Here is a 19,057-nt window from a genome sequence, read left to right as displayed (position 1 = left end):
TTGCTTCAATTTCTCGCTTCTTCCTTGTAATCTTTTCGTACATGTCAGCATGTCTTGTTCGGTAATAACGCCTCTGGTAATATCGCCTAACATTGAACCATTTAAAAACAGCGCACTGTCTCTTTGCAAATGAGGCAGACACAGCTGTTGCGTATTTTAGTGAAGAAATAGTCCAATTTCCACCTATCCCTGAAGCGTCGGCCGTCGCAGTCAACAGTTTTTGTTGATTGTCGCCATTTTAGAAAATTGGGAGTAAAGGGTCACACGGGGTAATGTTGCTTAGAGTGCTGCTGCCTTTTAGTGGGTAAATGAGGAGCAGGATTTAGTGTGTAAGCTACTTCATATGCTGGTAGGAGTACTTCTGACCAATATATTAAGTCTATGCGGGCCAGATGTTAATGATTATTATGACAGAGGTTGGGGGCCAGATGAAATTTGACCGAGGGTCGCATTTGGCCCCCGGGCCGGACTTTGGACATGTCTGGTTTAGGGGTTTAATTTTTTTTTTTTTTTTTAAATGCCCTCCTGTTCAAAATTTTTCTTCCCCCAGAAAATTGAGATTTTAAGCTTTCCAATGATGTATCACACATGCATATTGGACAATTTTGAAATGTGGCCAAATTGGGGTATCGGAGCAGAACTTCAAGTCACCTGAGTGTTTTCCGCCAAATATTTTAGTTGAGTACTAGTATTCCTTTTAATTTTTAATCTTGTGTTCCATGCATGCTTATTGGGAATGAGAGATACGAGCATTTCACTGCCAAATGGCTTCATGTAATTTTCAGCATGTGCCAAACTCTTGAACCTTGAAACCAAAATATAACCTTAGTACTTTAGCGCTCAATGAATTCATGGATTGATTGACATTCACAATGGATTCAAGCAAGGACCCTTGAATCAGCCAGAGAAACAATAGCTTGTATAATGATTCACTTCAAGTCAAATTTCAGCCTGGAAAGAAATTTTTCATTTTTAGTATAATCATCTGTAGTTTGAATTCATAATCATTGGTTAATTGCAATGATGTTCAGTGCTACAACAGTTTTAATGGGGTGGTATGCAACCAAATATTTTAAAAAATGCACAAATTACAATGGTTTTGACACAATTTTTTTTTAATTAACTCCACAAAAACCTGACATTTGAGCAGGGGTGTACAGACTTAATACCCACAAAATATTGACATAATGGCTTATGAATGGTACCATTACGCCCGTAAACAGAATGTAAACAATTTATCTCCAATAATTCCAGTCAGAGCGATAGTGATACTTTTGTTTTCCTGCATGATGAAAAATTGTATGAATACAGAAACAAGAAAAAAAAAAAAAAAAGTACAGTTAAGTACAGTACACTCAGTGGAATGAACCCAGAAATGACCTGGTCCAATTCCAGTCATTTTGTATGCAGAATCACAAGGGTGAGCACAAAATGAGCCAGAGCGCAAGATGAAATGATTTACAGGTACAAGACTCTCATTAGAGCGCACTAATTGTTTCCACGCCATTAGCGACAGTTATCTAATGAAGGAGACCTGAGCTCTACAGTACATCACACAGTGCTTCTCACGATCACCAAGTAGCGATAAGTGGACACCCTGCCCCCATCCACAGCAGTTCGAACATAAGAAAATACATACCAAATTTATATAGGCTTATGAAAATATACACACTTTTTTTAATGCCTTATAACAGTGACAAGACCAGGAGTCGGCAACACGCGAATGCGGGTCAATTTATTGTGACGCTTGTGAGATGTGAAGATTAATTTCCCTATAGTTGACATATCAAGCCAGGCTTGCCGTTTTGTTAGTTTGGCCATTAACAGGCGCTAAGACTTGTGGGTACTTTTGGTAGTAACCATGACTTTACATAGACTTTACATAGTTGGTGAATTCATGAGTGAACTATGTAACCATGACTTTACATGAATTACATGAATTCACCAACTATGTAAAGTCCTGGTTACTTGCGCCAAGTCTGACTTCTAGCTGTAACCATGACTTTACATAGTTTACTCATGAATTCCCCAACATTGCGCGTAGACATAATCCAAATCATAAAGACTGGCTCCATGGAACATGCAGTCATGGCGCGATGAACTCATGAATTCACCAACTATGTAAAGTCATGGTTACTACTAAGAAGTCATGGTTACTACTAGTAAGTCGTAGTAACAAGTGAACTATGTAAAGTCGTGGTTACGACTAGAAGTCAAACGTCACCAACTATATAAAGTCGTGGTTACTACGTAACCATGACTTTACATACTTGAATCCATGAGGGAACTATACAAAGTCATGGTTACTACGAGTTTACATAGTTGATGAAGTCTGGCTTCTAGTAGTAACTAGAGGCGTGCAAAATTTCCAATTCTTAAATTATTTGCGATTCGGCCGTGGAAGATTCAAGAACGATTCACAAACATCCAAATTCCGAATATTGAATTATACCAGGTAAAGCAGAACTAAAACACAGTCAGCGCGGTCTTCGGGGCGCAATGAGGAACGAACCGAGAGTAAATATCATGTACAACTGATGCCGCTAGATAAAAAAACAATAATACCTGACTGCGGCCGACAGCTGCTTCAAACAACGCCCAGTTGCTAGTTGCTACAAACATGCGGACACATACGGCTATAATAGATAACACATATATGTAGAACTATAGATGCGAAATGACAGACTTGCAGTTTAATAGTTGCCGCGTTGTAAACAGCCGCCATCTTAAAGCAGTAGACTTCTCTAGAAGGCTCTGTTGTAGCAAACCTAAATAACGTTTTAGCTAAAATACTCCTAGATCGGCAAAATCTTGACTTGAATCTATCTTTAAAGGAAGAAACAGCTTTAAAACTTTGACATGTCGAAAGGAGACAGAAGGGAAATTATGGAATAACAATTTTAACAACTTTAACAGTTGATTCACATCATTAAATGTAGTTTAAAGCTGCTGATACAGAATGGAGACTTGAGTATTTTATTTACTGTTTTTAACTGTTAACTTGATAATGAAATATTACTTTGGTTTAGCCTGAGAGGATTTTTGAACAATTTTGGAACGAATGTACAACACATTAAAAGCGCGGGGGGCGGGGGTAAAATCAATAATCGATTTATAATCGAATCGGAGCCTCTGAATCGTAATCGAATCATTAGGTGCCCAAAGATTCCCACCTCTAGTAGTAACCATGACCTTACATAGTTCACTCATGAATTCACCAACTATGTAAAGTCATGGTTACTACAACTTCTAGTAGTAAAAGTCATGGTTACTAATAGAAGTCAGACTTCACCAACCATGTAAAGTCATGGTTACTACTAGAAGTAACCACCCGACTACTAGAAGTCGTAGTAATCATGACTTTACATAGTTTGCTCATGAATTCACCAACTATGTAAACCATAACTTTACATAGTTGGTGAAATCATGAGCAAACTATGTAAAGTCATGGTTACTACTAGAAGTCCGATTTGGCACAAGATTTGTCGGTAGACCTTCCAAGTTTCAACCATGACTTTACCTTCAACCCACAAGTCTTGCGCCTGAGTGACAACCATGACTTTACTTGTGAAAAGTGTAAAAACTGAGCAACTATTCTGCTTACTGAACAGAGGCTAGACTCATTTGTTAGGTATAATTTGCACCACATAATATGTATACTGTACATCCACACATACTGTGTATAGATATATATATATTAATAATATTACAGTTGAGCTGACGCAATCATTTCAAATGTCAATGTGTGCGTGCGACACCCAGTGTTGTCATTTTTGTGTGGACTGGGTCAAAATGGTTCTATGAGCGTTAAAAGTTTGCCGACCCCTGGACTAGCCAGGTTTGTCATTGGAAGTCTCTCACTGCCATTGACAGCAATAGACTCCCAGTTCAAATGGATTAGGCGTCTATTTACGTCAGTGGCGCTGATACGTGGTCATTCACTGCCAGCCGGAGTTTGTCGTTGTGGCCGTAATCACTCGCTTATCCCTTCTAGCTCCTTCCTCAAGCTGCAGAGAAAATAAGAATTCATACAAAACTATGACCAAATACGGACTACAAAAAGAAACTACTGTGAGTAAATAAAGCCTCAGTCACCTTCTCAGGTAGGCGTCGACGTTGTCGAAGCCGTGATATTTGGCCAAGTAGACCAGCACGCCAGTGGGACCGCGGCCTTCTCGTGCTCGGCAGAAGCTGCAGTTGCAAATCCCGCGGCATGGCGGGCAGCGCCACTCCTGTCAGGGGCAACCGGGCGCAAGTGAGACTCAGAACAAACTTGCAGGACGGGGCGATCGACGCAGTTTTTGTTGAAAACTTACCGCGTCCAGAAGAGCATCTCGCACGTCCTCCCCGTAGCGGTTGCGAAGGCACGGGCCGCAAAATTGACCCCTGACGCCCACGCAGTCTGGATTTCGGCAGTTGGTTTTGGTGTCAGTGGTTTTCTGACGGCATTGATGGCAGGTACTTCCCTGGAAAACACAGATTTGGGGCTCAACAAATTGCACAAGGACGCCATCATGTGGTAGCTTAGGCCATGGAACTAGTTTGAAATGAGTTGAGGAGCTTCATTTAGATAAAAAATAGAAGTCTTGGTCCTAAGGTACAGTGCTGGAGTTGAAGAGAGAGAGAAAGTCTTTTTTGCCACCATCTTGAGGTCATAGAATTGTTGAAAATGAGTTTTGATAGTTCATTTAGAGAAATTTTGTGGAATTTCGGTACTATCTAACGATATTGGAGTTGAGGCACTTCATTTAGATAAAAGTCCAAGTCTGGGGAACTTTTGAAAGTGAGTTGAGGAGCTTCACTTAGAAAGCCTGCATCGCTGCCATTTTGTGAAAAGTTGGAGAATTTTGTTGGCATGCTTCATTTAGATAAGAAAAATGTTTTTATTCCATTTTGATGCTAAGAAACTGTAAAAAGTTGAGTTTAGGAGCTTCTTAAAGACAAAAGTCATAGTCTTTGTGCCAGGACACCTGAAAGTGAGTTGAGCAGCATGGTTTAGAAAAATAGCAACAGTCTTAGAGTTGAGGAGTTTTTTTAACCTTGTACAGGTAGTGCCCGAGTTATTAAGGAGTTCCGTTCCTATGCTGGCGACGTAAACCGAATTTCCGCATAAGTCTGAATTAAGTACCCCAACTTAACTATCCAAAAAGTCCAAAATTATTGATTTTGTTTACTGATGGAGGATACACTCTGGTGGCAGCGTTGCATCTGGCTGCACTGTCGCCTTATGACTGAGGAGCAGACACTCATCTAACGTGGATAAAGGACAGCTGCGCTCTGGTTTGGCCCACATAAGGGTGTAAGTTGTTTCAGCTAATATACGTTTGTGTATGCATTTGGAACTAAGTTTATAGCTACAGTTTGTGGAGTTACGTGAGTGATTTGCTATGAGAATTGTAAATACGTTAGCATTCGTAGCATTTCAGCAAGCGAACTTTTGTTAGGCAAATTAGGCTAATTTTATCTACCAAATATATATATATATATATTGATCAGACTAGATGGACGTTTGAACATCAGTTGTTTTGTGTCAAGTGTTTCATTGTTAAATGTGTCGATTTGAACATTAGTGTACATATGTGTGTTACAGCTTTACAAATAGTCAAACGCGGAGGAAGTAAAAAGCTTAAAAAAAAAAATCACAATTGCCTTGTTTGATGTCTGTAAAGCTGAACAACATCATGTTTTAGTAAGGACAGAACACGTCCTATTGATAGAGTAAAAAACAAGATACTCTGAGGTACAATAAGGAACTGTTTATGCGACCTAGAAAAAAAACTGGAGACAAAATGGCAGACGAGACACCGGCGTCATTAAGTCGAAATCGCGTAAGTCGAGTACGTCGTAACCCAGGGACTACCTGTATAGTGTTCGGGTCCTGACGCCTGTTGTCAGTAATGGGAAAACCAGGCATACAATTAAAAGTAGTGTTTCTGGACCAAGGAACTTGGTTGAAGTTCAGGAGTTTGTTATACCCCTTTCCCACTGGCCAAAAAACCCTTGTCAACCCGCTAACAATCGGCTTTTGGTGGCAGTGGGAAAGGTGCAGCGACCCGTGTCAATTGACCCGCCAAGCGACCCGCGTTAAAATCACCTCCACTCTGATCGCCATGCAGTGTGAAAGCAAAACCCCGGGTCAACAGTCAACACGCTAATCTACGTGGTGACGTAGGCTAGTACGTGATGCGTCATAACAAAAAACAAAAACCATGTGTTCTAGCCCGGATCCACATACGGCGAACAGTCGGTGTAGCAGCGTTAGCAATAGCCATAACAGATGAAACAAAGGCTCTTCTCCTCCTTCTGTGACGTACACGACTCCTCTCAATTTCAAACCAAAATTCACGTCGCCGACGTTGCCCCAGCACAAGCAGAGTGTAGATCCTTTGCTGCATTTCAACCATTTTGCGGGCAGTAAAAAGCATGAAAACAGAGAACACAGAAGGAAAGGAGGCTTCCATGTTGCTTTGCATTGTTAACTTCCTTGAACTGAATGAATTCGGTCGCGCTTGTCGAAGCGCATCTTAGCGTGGTGACGTCACGAACCTTACGCACAGCTGAGGAGGGGTGGGGGGTTAGACGGGTGAAAAAGAAAAAAAAAAAAGACACGGCTTTTTTCGTCAGTGGGAAAGGTGCCAAATGCCAATTGCTAGTGGGTTGCATCGGCTTGGAAAAACGCGCGTTGACCCACTAGTTTCAGTGGGAAAGGGGTATTATAGACATATGTATAGCTCTGCCATCATCTTCTTGCTGAGGTTCTATGTTGAAGTGATTTGAGAGCTTCAGTTAAACAAAAGTAGTGTTTTGCCACCATCTTGTGGAGTCTTGGTGCCAAGAAACTTTAAAAGTTGATGAACTTCTTTAAGGCAAAAGTAGTGCGTAACTACCATTTTATAGTAGCACTTGCAAGTATTTTGGTAGTATTTAAGTTTTTACTATTCATGACATTCCCTGCCAAAAGGAGGGGGAAGACTAGGAAAAAGATATAATGGATGCAGAGTTTAATTTATTGATTGTCATTTACGGCAAAACCAGAAGCAATCAATATCAAATGGATTGTCGTCCATCGTGGCCAATGGCATCAAATTTTCTTTGTGCTTTCTGGTCAAAGCTCACTTTATTGTTTTTTAGAAGAGACTGCTTTCTGGCTAGACTTACATTGACGCTGTGGTAAACCTTCTCCCTCACGTTGTAGCAAATATGCTCCAGCTCGTATTCAGTCACCTCCTCCACGGGCCGCACCACGTGAGGGAGAGCCTTGTTGCCATTGCATGAGCGGCGGCGAACCTAATTCACACGAGGGATTAGATTTATCGGTCGTCAGGTTTGGCGTTAACATTTGGAATGGCACAGAAAAGGCGGCGGCGTACCGGCTCGTCCACCTCCTCATAGTAACGGCTTCGTCGGACCAGGCTGAATCGGTCCTCCGGCTGCTCCTCCTCCGGTGTCGGGCTGGGCGGGCCGTCGGTGAGCGTGCGGGAACGAGTGTGGGGACGGGACAGACGCTCTGAGCTCCGCCTCAAAATTGCCGACGTGGAGCACCGACGTGCACGTCGGTTCTGTAAAGATGTGAAGAATGTGAGTCTTTTTTTTTTTCCATTTTCAAAGGCATTTAAAATATTCTCCAATTTCTTAACAGCAAGATAGTGGGACCAGAAGATAAGGAATATTTTTAATTGTTTCAAAAAGTTAAAATTGCATAAGAGGAATAAGACTTTTGGATAAATTGTACAGATAATCCGATTTCAACCGTTTTGAATGGATCTAGAACATATTAACGGCTTCTTAGTAGTTATCATGAGAGCCTTTCAACCAAAAGCAGATGTTTCAGGTACCGTGTCAAATTGAGTTATGACGCCGAATGTGTGTACTTATCGCCCCAAATTTTGAGTACTTTGTGAATGAACTCTTACATCAGAAACTTCCACGCACAGATTTGCATCCTGAAGTTGTGTTTGAACATGCTTTGGTAAGCAGATAAGAAGCATTGCATGAATATAAATCCCCACATTGCACGTTTTTGTGAAGTTTTTGCCATATCGAAGATATGTTAGAGATGTTAATGCAATACCTCGAGTGATCAGTTGGTGTTGCCAACTTTTCACCCGAGATCAAATTGAGGGAGAGTCACCCATTAATTTGAATAAATGACAGTTGCTCAGGACTTTTGAGAAGCACACATTCCTCATGTTTTTTTGTCTTTTTGTTGTTGTTGTTGAATTATTGAGTTTCCTTTAATTTGACGGAGAAAAATTAACTAATTACTTTGCCAATTAAATGAAATTAAAAATACATTTGCAGTCTTGGAAATCTTGTCAAAGGCACAAAGGAAAACTGCATTTCTCATATTTTGACCAAAACATTTGGTTTCAGTAGAATAGCTCACATATACTGGCCTTTCTAAAAAAAATTAGCATATTGTGATGAAGTTCATTATTTTCTGTAATGTATTGATAAACATTAGACTTTCATATATTTTAGATTCGCTACACACAACTGAAGTAGTTTAAGCCTTTTATCATTTTAATATTGATGATTTTGGCAAAAAAGTCAAGAAAAAACAAAAATCTCTATTTCAAAAAATGAGCATATCATGAAAAGGTACTCTAAAGCAGCTACTAACCCAAGGGTGGGCAAACTATTCCACAAAGGGCCGCAGTGGGTGCGGGTTTCTGTTCCAACTCATCAAGAGTTTGAAACCTTTTTACCAATCTGGTGCCTTGCAGGCGCAATCAGTTGATCACAGGCAGGTGCTTCTTGTTTCAGCAGAAACTTCATTGGTTAAACTGTCCTTGCTGGATCAGTTGGAGCAAAGACCAGGACCCACTACGGCCCTTGAGGACCGGTTTGCCCACCCCTGTACTAACCTAATCATCTGAATCGACGAATTAACTCAAAACCCCTGCGAAAGATTCCTGCGGCTTTTAAAAACTCCCAGCCTGGTTCATTACTCAAAAGCGCAATCATGGGCAAGACTGCCGACCTGACTGCTGTCCAGAAGGCCATCACTGACACCCTCAAGCAAGAGGTTAAGACACAGAAAGAAATTTCTGAGCGAATAGGAATAGGCTGTTCCCAGAGTGCTGTATCAAGGCACCTCAGTTGAAGTCTGTGGGAAGGATTTCATTTTTAAGCACGACCTGGCACCTGCTCATAGTGCCAAAACCACTGGTAAATGGTTTACCGACCATGGCTTTACTGTGCTCAACTGGCCTGCCAACTCTCCTGACCTGAACCCCATAAAGAATCTGTGGGATATTGTGAAGAGGAAGTTGAGAGACACCAGACCCAACACTGCGGATGAGCTTAAGGCCGCTATCGTAGCATCCTGTGCCTCCATAACACCTCAGCAGTGCCACAGGCTGATTGCCTCCATGCCACGCCGCATTGAAGCAGTCATTTCTGCAAAAGGATTCCCGACCAAGTATTCAGTGCATAGCTGATATAATTAATTGAAGGTTGACTTTTTTTGTATTAAATACTTTTTTGTATTGGTCGAATGAAATATGCTGATTTTTTTGAGATAGGGATTTTTGGTTTTTCTTGACTTTTGCCAAAATCATCAATATTAAAACAATAAAAGGCTTGAACTGCTTCAGTTGTGTGTAATGAATCTAAAATATATGAAAGTGTAATGTTTATCAGTACATTACAGAAAAAAATGAACTTTTTTCACAATATGCTAATTTTTTTAGAAGAACTAGTAATTTTGGTGTTACTTGATAGTTTAGTGCTAGATTCATCTTAGATTAATCCCAGATTTGGTTGGATGGTTTACCGTTGTGGATGCAGACGTTGTTTGTTTGGGGAAGAGTCCTGGCGCTTTGTTGAGCTCTGCCATTAGCTTTGCAAGCTAGAAAACCAACAATGATTAATGCCACGCGAAACAGTGCACTTGGTTCATTTTCAATCAAACAATGTTGGTTACCATTTCTTTGTTCTCTTTAATATTCAAGGCTCTCTTGGCAATGAAGTTCTCCTCCTCTTCATCAGAGTCCAGTACTTGAGGTTGAGCGAGGGGCTCAGACACAGGCCTTTTAGAGGCCGCCTTTCGGGTCGGGAAAGCCATGGCCACCTTCAAAATGTTGGGCTTGCGGCCACGTCTCACAGGCTCGCAATCTACTTTCTGGGAGGAAAAAGGATTTTTAAGACGCCATCCAAGAATATACTTAAACATTTTGCCTTTTTTTTTTTATACACACCATTGTTTTCATTTGATTGTTGATGATCTCCTCCTCAAAGCCTGTGCGTGCATCCTCTTCCACAGCGACCTCCAGGGCCTTCTTCTTATCAAGCGTTTTCCTCAATAGTCTGGAGCTGCTCCTCTAAAAAATACAACTCACCATTTTCAGAACGACTCTTCAAAAGGTTTCACAATGGTTAGCGACTGATAACAACGCACGCATCATTACCGTGTTTGTAAAGCCTCCGTCGGAGCCAAAACTGTCACAGCTATCGTCGGAGGAAGACGACGACGTCTCCATGGTAACCAGGGGGACGCTGCGGAAGTTTCTCAGACTCATCCTGGTGGATGGAAGCTGGGCTGCTGCACTCTATGGTCAAGTCACAGTGTCAGGTGACCACTCTTTTAAAACTTAAGCAATACTGTGCAAGTAAGCACTGGCAATAGGACCACTTATAAGTTTTAATTTTTCAAATAAGAAGCACTAAAGTAATTTTCCAATATTTTAAACTTTCGTAATGGAATCGAAATGAGAGTGTATGATTGGTACTTTTTTAGTTGATTGCAACCATGTTTGCAAGTGAATTTGTTCTGCAAACGGTAGGTGGATGTGACGTCTCACCATACCTAATTATGCAAGTACCTACCCTCTTCACTCTTCCTCTACACCCACTACTACTATATCAAGAGCACTGAGCACTCAGAAAAGCCGCCTGGAGGTTTCCACTTCCTGCTTCTAAACTGTGCCACATTAAGTATACAGTTTATAAATAAATATGTTTTTAAATCCATTCATGCGAGTTTGCTCTAGTTTAGTACAATACTTTTGTCGCATGACCAATTCCTGTTTTTATCACTTATTCCTGCCGCCTCCAACCATCAATGCTAACCACCCAAGAGGCACTGCACAGCGGCAAAAGTCAGTCAATTCAACTGGTTCTTGATCAACTTTTTTAGCAGAGACCACCACCCTCTACCCCTCTTTGACATCTAGCAGGGCCAGGCGCACTTTGCCTGGCTTGTCGTTCGCCAATTCGAATTGCAAACTACAGTAGGTACAGTGGTACAAAATACACCACGTTGCCTACACGGTTACATGTACAAGACCAATCTATAAAAAGACTAAAGTAATTTCGGAATATAAGTCGCAACTTTCTTCCTTCATTTTGAATCCTGAGGTGTATAATCCAGTGCTGTTTATTTGTTGATTTATATGGGTTAATAGGTAACAATTTGACAGCGTTGTCATAAGACAGTCATAATTGTGACATGACACTATGAAGAATGCTTATGACAGATGTCATTAAGTGTCATCCGGCACATTATGTCTCTAACTCCATTTATGTCCATTTCAGATCTTTTACATCCATTTAAAAGTGAGATAATTGGCCGGATAACACTAAATGACGTCTGTTATAAGTTGTCATTAACGCTCATGACATTGTCATATCATAATTATGATCGTCTAGTGACAGTTTTATGGCGCCACTGTCAAATAAAGTGTTACCAAATACCGTAACTAGCAATTAATGAAACGACTGGAACAGTATCTGAAGAAATAATTAGCACAGAACATAAATTTTGATTGTTATTTACGTCTGTAGCGCTGCAATGCATGCTAGGAGGCATATTGGACAATAACAGTGTTGACAGCAGGTGGCAGCAGACGTTGATTGTCTCCCCCAAGGGAGCAGTGATGGCCAAATGAAGCATCTTGAATCAATGACGCTTTGCAGTGGTGGTTCATTTGGTCTTATGACAGTCATATGATGCCACTGTCAAATAACGTTTTACCGGTTAATATCTTTTCGTGTAAATATCCCATAATACAGTGATGACAGCTGTGGCTTATCGTCCAGTGCGGCTTATCTATTATCAAATGCTGTTTTCCTGTCAAATTTGGTGGGTAGTGGCTTATAGTCAGGTGCGCCTTACGCCGGTAACACAATAGAAACGTCAATGTCGCGTCAACGATCCCGCCGCGATAACGCAGTGAAACGCAGCTGTTAAAGTCAATCAGCCAATGCACACCAGTCGCTGTGCGGCCGCGTCTTGGACGCGTCCCAGAGCGCTCAACGCGTCGCGCGGAAAAGAACAGCAGAGTTTGTTATTTGACGCGAGACGCGGCCCCCCTTGCGTCAATACTACTAGGTAGGATCGGGCAGGCCGGAAGTCACTCGTGTAAAAATACGGTGGATCCGGTTGATTTTCAAAATAATATGCAATCGCAACTTACTATATAAATAAAATAAATTGAAATGAAATTAATACGAATAATACACAAATCCTGCTACACAATTAAATTTATTAATTTCTGCGTGGTGCTTTAACTTGAGAAAAAACATCAATAAAGCTCAGAAAAATGTTCATAAGAAAAAAAATGATTGAGGCATTTAATTTGTAAAATACATGTTAAAATCTTTGTCACTGGGATTGCTTTTTGCTTTAGCACATGACTTCTTTTTTCCTCTTTCCAAAAGAAAGCTGGCCAATACGCGGGGTCTGAAAGGCAAAGTATTGTTGTTTTATTACCTTTAAATACCCGCTATTCTCGCGCAATCTTGCAATCCTCGCGTGAACCGATCGAGCCGCTCCACAGACGCGCTGCTCGTGAAACGCGTCCTATGGAAATTGACGCAGAGCGTCACTGGTGCGTTATCGCGGCGGGATCGTTGACGCGACGTTGACGTTTCTAGTGTATTACTGGCGTTATAGTGCAAAAATTACGGTAGTTACACTTTATCGTCCTGTTGCGTAGAATATATGGATTTACAGATAGCTATAATAACGTAGTCTGGGGGGGGGGGGGGGGGGGGGGGTCTCATACTGTTTTGCACCAAATGAAATTATATTGTCACTGCTTTATGTCCGCTGCAGTGGTTCATAGGTTTTATATAATGAATGTGAATGTGTTGACAATTGAGTAGAATGGATGTACAGTGCCTTGCAAAAGTATTCGGCCCCCTTGAATCTTGCAACCTTTCGCCACATTTCAGGCTTCAAACATAAAGATATGAAATTTAATTTTTTTTGTCAAGAATCAACAACAAGTGGGACATAATCGTGAAGTGGAACGACATTTATTGGATAATTTAAACTTTTTTAACAAATAAAAAACTGAAAAGTGGGGCGTGCAATATTATTCGGCCCCTTTACTTTCAGTGCAGCAAACTCACTCCAGAAGTTCAGTGAGGATCTCTGAATGATCCAATGTTGTCCTAAATGACCGATGATGATAAATAGAATCCACCTGTGTGTAATCAAGTCTCCGTATAAATGCACCTGCTCTGTGATAGTCTCAGGGTTCTGTTTAAAGTGCAGAGAGCATTATGAAAACCAAGGAACACACCAGGCAGGTCCGAGATACTGTTGTGGAGAAGTTTAAAGCCGGATTTGGATACAAAAAGATTTCCCAAGCTTTAAACATCTCAAGGAGCACTGTGCAAGCCATCATATTGAAATGGAAGGAGCATCAGACCACTGCAAATCTACCAAGACCCGGCCGTCCTTCCAAACTTTCTTCTCAAACAAGGAGAAAACTGATCAGAGATGCAGCCAAGAGGCCAATGATCACTCTGGATTAACTGCAGAGATCTACAGCTGAGGTGGGAGAGTCTGTCCATTGGACATTGAGTACAAATTCAAATTACTTTGACTATACTTGACTACATTTCATCATGTGCATGTTTTTTTAATTCAAGATGACTGCCAATGTACTGACAGGGAAAATTAATTTGGAGTACATAATTTGTATTTAATTCTACCATTAAAGGTAATCAATAGACCAGGGGTTTTCAACCCAGTCCTCAAGGCACACTGTGGGTCCTGGTTTTTGTTCCAGCCGATCCAGCAGAGACAGTTGAACCAATGAGGCTTCTGCTAAAACAAGCCACACCTGACTGCAATCAACTGATTGCACTTGTAAAACACCAGATTGGGGAAAAAGTGTTGTCATCTTGTTTGGTAAGAATGAAATCCTGCACCCACAGTGTGCCTTAGTGGAATAGGTTGGGGACCCCTGCAATAGACAATCCATTTGGATCCATAGGTGCTAGCAGCGCTTAGTCGGTCTCTGCCAAACCTTCCAGTATTTACCCCAAATATTTCATACAACATTTTGGATGTGCTATTTTTAACAACTGTTTGACCTCTATTGTTTTTACAGAAAAACATGAATCTTTTGGGTGATAGCATTCATTAAAAAATCATCTGGGATTGGTTAGTTTAAGATGTTATAGTGAAATTAAATTACATTTTTTTAAAAATCACGTTTGATATAAAATGAAACGAGGACAACCTTTGACCTTCAAATTGATTCAAACTTACTGGAAACTTTAAGAAAAAAATAAAATGGAATTAATAAGTCTTAGATTCTCTAGGCAACTTTTGAATGCATATCCACGTTTTGCTTCAATGGCTTGCAGTCAGTTAACGGCAAGTAACCGAATGGTGTCTTAAAAATATTGAACAATTAAGGCGAGTTCAAGCAAATATTTAGTTTTACCTTTGAGCGTGTGCAAGGCATTCTTCTTCTCCAAGTTTCAGAAAGAAAGAAAGAAGACAGGCAGTCCTTCACTGGTCTACTTACTTGTGTGCACTCGTGAACAATGCACTTCCGCACCCGCGAGCGCGCGCTATTCACGTTCGTTTCCCGCGCCACTAAAAAGTCCTGGAAGCTACATAAAATGATTTTTGATAAATTACAATAATATCATTTTTGCAGCGTGTGAGTTTGAAATACCCAACATACACCTTTTAGAGATGAAAATACGCTTGCGTATAACTATATTCGGTCAACACAAGCGTTTTAATGATTTGTTGATGTAATGAAATGATATGTATCTTCTATGTTGTTCAGCGTGGCGCGAATTTTTTTCCCTTTTGAATTTGCATACAAGGCGGGTAAAGATTGATTTCTGTCCAGTTTGAGTTCTCCATATGTCCACTGCGTGGTCATTGCTGTTTGAATCATTTTTATGTTTTTGCCATAATGTTTTCTGCAAGGGCGGCGGTTTGCATAGGGACGGTAGGGACATAACACTAGCAACTTTTCAGGATGCTGAAATTGTCCCCACCAACTTTAAAGCAACCGTATTTGCATTAATTATATAGGTCGTTTAGATTGTCTTCCCTTATGTTGGAAGGATAGAACTGAACCTTCCAGTATGAAGTGAATTATTTCCCTTATGTTCAGACTAAGATTTACCTCTTTTCACATGCTTAATGTGACAGTCCATTTTTCCCCCCTCAAACGCATGTGTGATTGGCTGATGACTTGTTATTTATATTTATTTAAAATGTATTGATTTATTTTCTACATTATTTTCTTTTAAAATATTTTATTTGCAGCCTATACAGACATTTTCAGATAATTATACTGTACCTTCATCATAATCGAGGTAAAAAGCTTCCTTTTTTTGTTGTTGTTGCGTTTGGCTGTGCTTGCGGACAAAAGCAGTTTTATACCCGAGGGAGGGCTACATTTGTTTTGTTATAACCTTACTAAAAAGTTTTTTCAGTTCTATTTAATTTATTTATTTCGACAAACGTTGAGTGCTCTTAAGACAAATGTTTATTTTTTGCATTCCTGAATAGTTAATAGATTATTAACAAGTGTGTATGTTACTATAATTTATGTTCAAACATTGCAATTTAAATTTGCTTATAAAATCCAGACATTTATTCTGGTAGTTTTCAAAATGTTTCTTTCGTAGTTTTTTTATAACAAAGGTTTGAATCGAATGTCGTATTACCTGAACCAATACATATGAAATGAGTATGAGTCAATACAGATTTATTTTGCATTGATTATCGATCATTTAGCCTATCAATTAATTAGGTTCATATTCCTGAGAAATGATGCCTTGACCCCCATTCCCCCAATCTGTTTGGTGTTATTAATGTCCCCTCCCCAGCAAAAAGTGTTCATGCAGGTTATGCTGTCCCTAACAATGTTGAGACCAAACCTACGCCCTTGTTTTTCTGTAATTGACAGAGAAACTGAGGAGAAAGTGTGTTAAGAAACGTCTTCTCCAAAATTGGTAGATACTCTGGAGACAGGGTGGCTGATACAAATGGGAAAGAAGTTACATTAAAATAAAGTGAACTTTAAAGTACAAATGACTTTGATCTTTTACATTAGGAATGTCAACTATACAGTAGAGTAAATTGAAATGGAATAGCGTACCGCACGAATGCTATTTTTAGACCGCAAGGCTGCGTGACGTCACCATCGTAAACCGGGAGGGGGTCAACATAGAAGCGCGCTTGCATACAAGCCATGCTAGTACTGCTTGTTTTCTGCCGGTAATCTTTCAAAAAAAAGAACATGCCGAGTAAACACTGCTGCTGTGGAACTTGTAAAAATGACTCTAGACAAAAAGACTTATGAAGGATGTTTTTTTCATACATTTTCTGAAGCCAAAAACTCAGAAAAGAGAGAAAAAATGTGAAAAATGGATCAACTTGTGCGGACGTCCAAAAGACCAGTTTAACGCCAGCAAAGTGAAGCCATTCACCTTCATATGCAGTAAACATTTTGTTGAGGCTGATTCATTGCCTGCCCCGAAGCCATTTTGAGATTTTTACTTGTTTTTTTACATGCCATTTTGCCGTGCTGCTTCTGTTTGACAATGAATGACCGGACAAAAAATGTAAAATTTTATTCATACATCGCAACAGTCATGTAGGCCTATTTTTATAAAATACGGATATTTAAATGTATTAGCCATGTTTGGCCTTGGTCTTTTTGTTGTAAGCCTGTCCATGCCTACATTTGGGCTGTAGATTTAACAGCTTTGCCTTTTCTGTTGTAAAGAAACAACCTTAGCAAAGGGGGAGTGTAAATAAATTAATAGAAATAAGATTTGTTATTAACAAAAAAATGAAAAGTTCGTTGGCTGTCATTGAATAGCATTTACGATCGCTAGACAAAAATAGCAATATAAATTATCCCCAAGAATGGTCAGAGACGTAAGACAACCAGAGGATATAATATATATCAAAGACATGGCATATGGTGGTAAAGGATAGATTGTGGAAACAGGAGGATGTCATTGTCAGTGCGTAAGGCAATGCACACAAGAAAAAGGTGTCGATAAAAAATCTACCTTTGGATCAGTTCGGCTCTCTTCCCCATCTTTTTCAGCCCTCGACACTCAAGCCATCTCTTTAACTGAACATTTGTATATTCTTCCACATCTTTACTAGTGATTTTGGCACCAGGGACATAATTTTCGGACACAATCTGTAGGTTTAGTTCAGTAAACATCTCGTTCGTACACTATTTACATGCATTTAACATGAGGGAAAAACGAGAGTTTGACCCCCCCCAGCAACAGTTGCTAACGTCATGAATGTTAATGAGCAAAGGCAGGGCCGGCCCAGGCCATTTGGGGGCCCTAAGCAAAATAATGCAAAGGGGCCCATATTTTTGGCCCACCATTTCGTCACAGTGTACTGTGAAACCCATTCATGCAATCCAACCCATACGTCCATATTTTGTATATTAATCAGATTTTGTTCTACTGCATACTTCAAACTTCTCACCCCAAATGATTGTCAGTACTTACAGTAGATAGCGCCAAACCTTTTTCTAAAAGAGGAAAGAAGTTAAGGAAGAACTTTATTCTTTTTAAGCTTGTAATCAAGTATCAACACTCACAAAAGTCAAATAAAGCGAACTGTAGGAAACAAAATAGAACATAAATTAAAGAATCACCAGATTGGGGGCCCCCTAGTGGTCAGGGGCCCTATGCAGCTGCATAGTCTGCGTATCGGCTGGGCCGGCCCTGAGCAAAGGTGCCGTGTTACGTGCGGTATGCTATTGCTTTATCTACGCAACAATTTAGTCATTCAAGATTTTAATTTTTCAAGGAAATTGTTTTTTTAATGATAGGAATATTTAGCAATTTAGAACAGTACAAAAAAATAATTCACGCCATGCCATATGTTCTTTTCATGTTAATAAGAATAAAGGTGGAAAAAAGAGGCATGTTGTAATTTTAATAAATATATACTGTGCATTATTCCAATAAACTATATTTAAAAATAATAATTCTTTGATAAACATACAAAGTAACTCCTTTTAGAAAAAGTTCATTTTAAAGCTATATAAAACTGCCATTTACATGGTAAATGCATTGAGTTGATGACATATATGGTGTTTGCCAATTTAAGTCCTCCCCCCAGAACCCCGCCCTCCCCGTCCTCCTCTCCTCGGCCGACCTCTAACCGATTTATTGTCCTGTCGCGGTAATTTTTTATGGCGTTCCACTTTGATCCAGCCGCCGTCGTTTCCAGATTTGGTGTCCTCATTTTCCTCGTTGGGGTTTTCGCTCACCGACAATATACCGGGAATGATGCGTGGGTGGTTCTGTGGTGCGGCACCATAACTGTTGGATCGCGGCCTCCCGGGCTGTCGAGGGCTTTTGTTGGTTTTATTGGTACTTTGGCCTCCTCTCAAACTGCCCCTCCCCGGACTTGCCGCACTGCTGAAAAAGCCCCGTCTTCGGTACTCCTGCACTATCCCCGCGCTGAGGGGCCGCTCCCTCTCAGACATGCTCTCTGACGTTGTGCTGCACGGGCTGCTGCCCTTTGACCCCAAATAGAGCGGCGACAGTTTGGCCGACAGCCCGGCGGTTGGCGAGGAGCTGCGAGAGTCGTTCCAAGGGTTGGCGCAGGGGCGGACGGGCGAGCGGCGCGCCGCTGCCGCGTAAGACGACGCTTGGCTTTCGTGCGCAGAGAGGAACTGAGGAAGCGTGCAGGCTCCTGAGCTGGTGAAGGTGGGGAGAGCGGGGTTGGGCTGCTGTGTTTTATGCCTAACGAGCTGCCGCAACCGAACGCTGCGCATCCAAGCCTGATCGATATCTAAAA

General features: G+C 40.7%; 2 protein-coding genes across 5 annotated transcripts in view; both read right to left on the bottom strand.

The window, feature by feature from the left end:
• Positions 1-1,109: 1,109 nt before the first annotated feature.
• cdca7a (cell division cycle associated 7a) lies at positions 1,110-14,778 on the bottom strand. The gene is made up of 10 exons (XM_057852666.1): positions 14,688-14,778; positions 10,413-10,553; positions 10,203-10,325; positions 9,929-10,126; positions 9,779-9,853; positions 7,371-7,559; positions 7,159-7,287; positions 4,317-4,466; positions 4,096-4,232; positions 1,110-4,007 (listed from the first exon to the last, which is right to left on the bottom strand). The coding sequence occupies exons 1-10, from the start codon at positions 14,706-14,708 to the stop codon at positions 3,974-3,976; spliced, it is 1,197 nt and encodes a 398-aa protein (XP_057708649.1). The 5' UTR covers positions 14,709-14,778; the 3' UTR covers positions 1,110-3,973.
• A 1,990-nt stretch (positions 14,779-16,768) lies between these two features.
• The window catches only part of map3k20a (mitogen-activated protein kinase kinase kinase 20a), a 62,996-nt gene continuing 60,707 nt past the window's right edge, over positions 16,769-19,057 (bottom strand). For all 4 annotated transcript variants that reach the window (XM_057852928.1, XM_057852927.1, XM_057852926.1 and 1 more), the window contains one exon: positions 16,769-19,051. In XM_057852928.1, the coding sequence (XP_057708911.1) occupies positions 18,357-19,051 (695 nt within the window). In that variant the 3' untranslated portion in view covers positions 16,769-18,356. The remainder of the gene's footprint in view (positions 19,052-19,057) is intronic.

The sequence above is a fragment of the Corythoichthys intestinalis genome, chromosome 12, assembly GCF_030265065.1.
Source record: "Corythoichthys intestinalis isolate RoL2023-P3 chromosome 12, ASM3026506v1, whole genome shotgun sequence".
NCBI classification, from domain to species: Eukaryota; Metazoa; Chordata; class Actinopteri; order Syngnathiformes; family Syngnathidae; genus Corythoichthys; species Corythoichthys intestinalis.
This window is presented reverse-complemented; position numbering and strand designations above follow the sequence as displayed.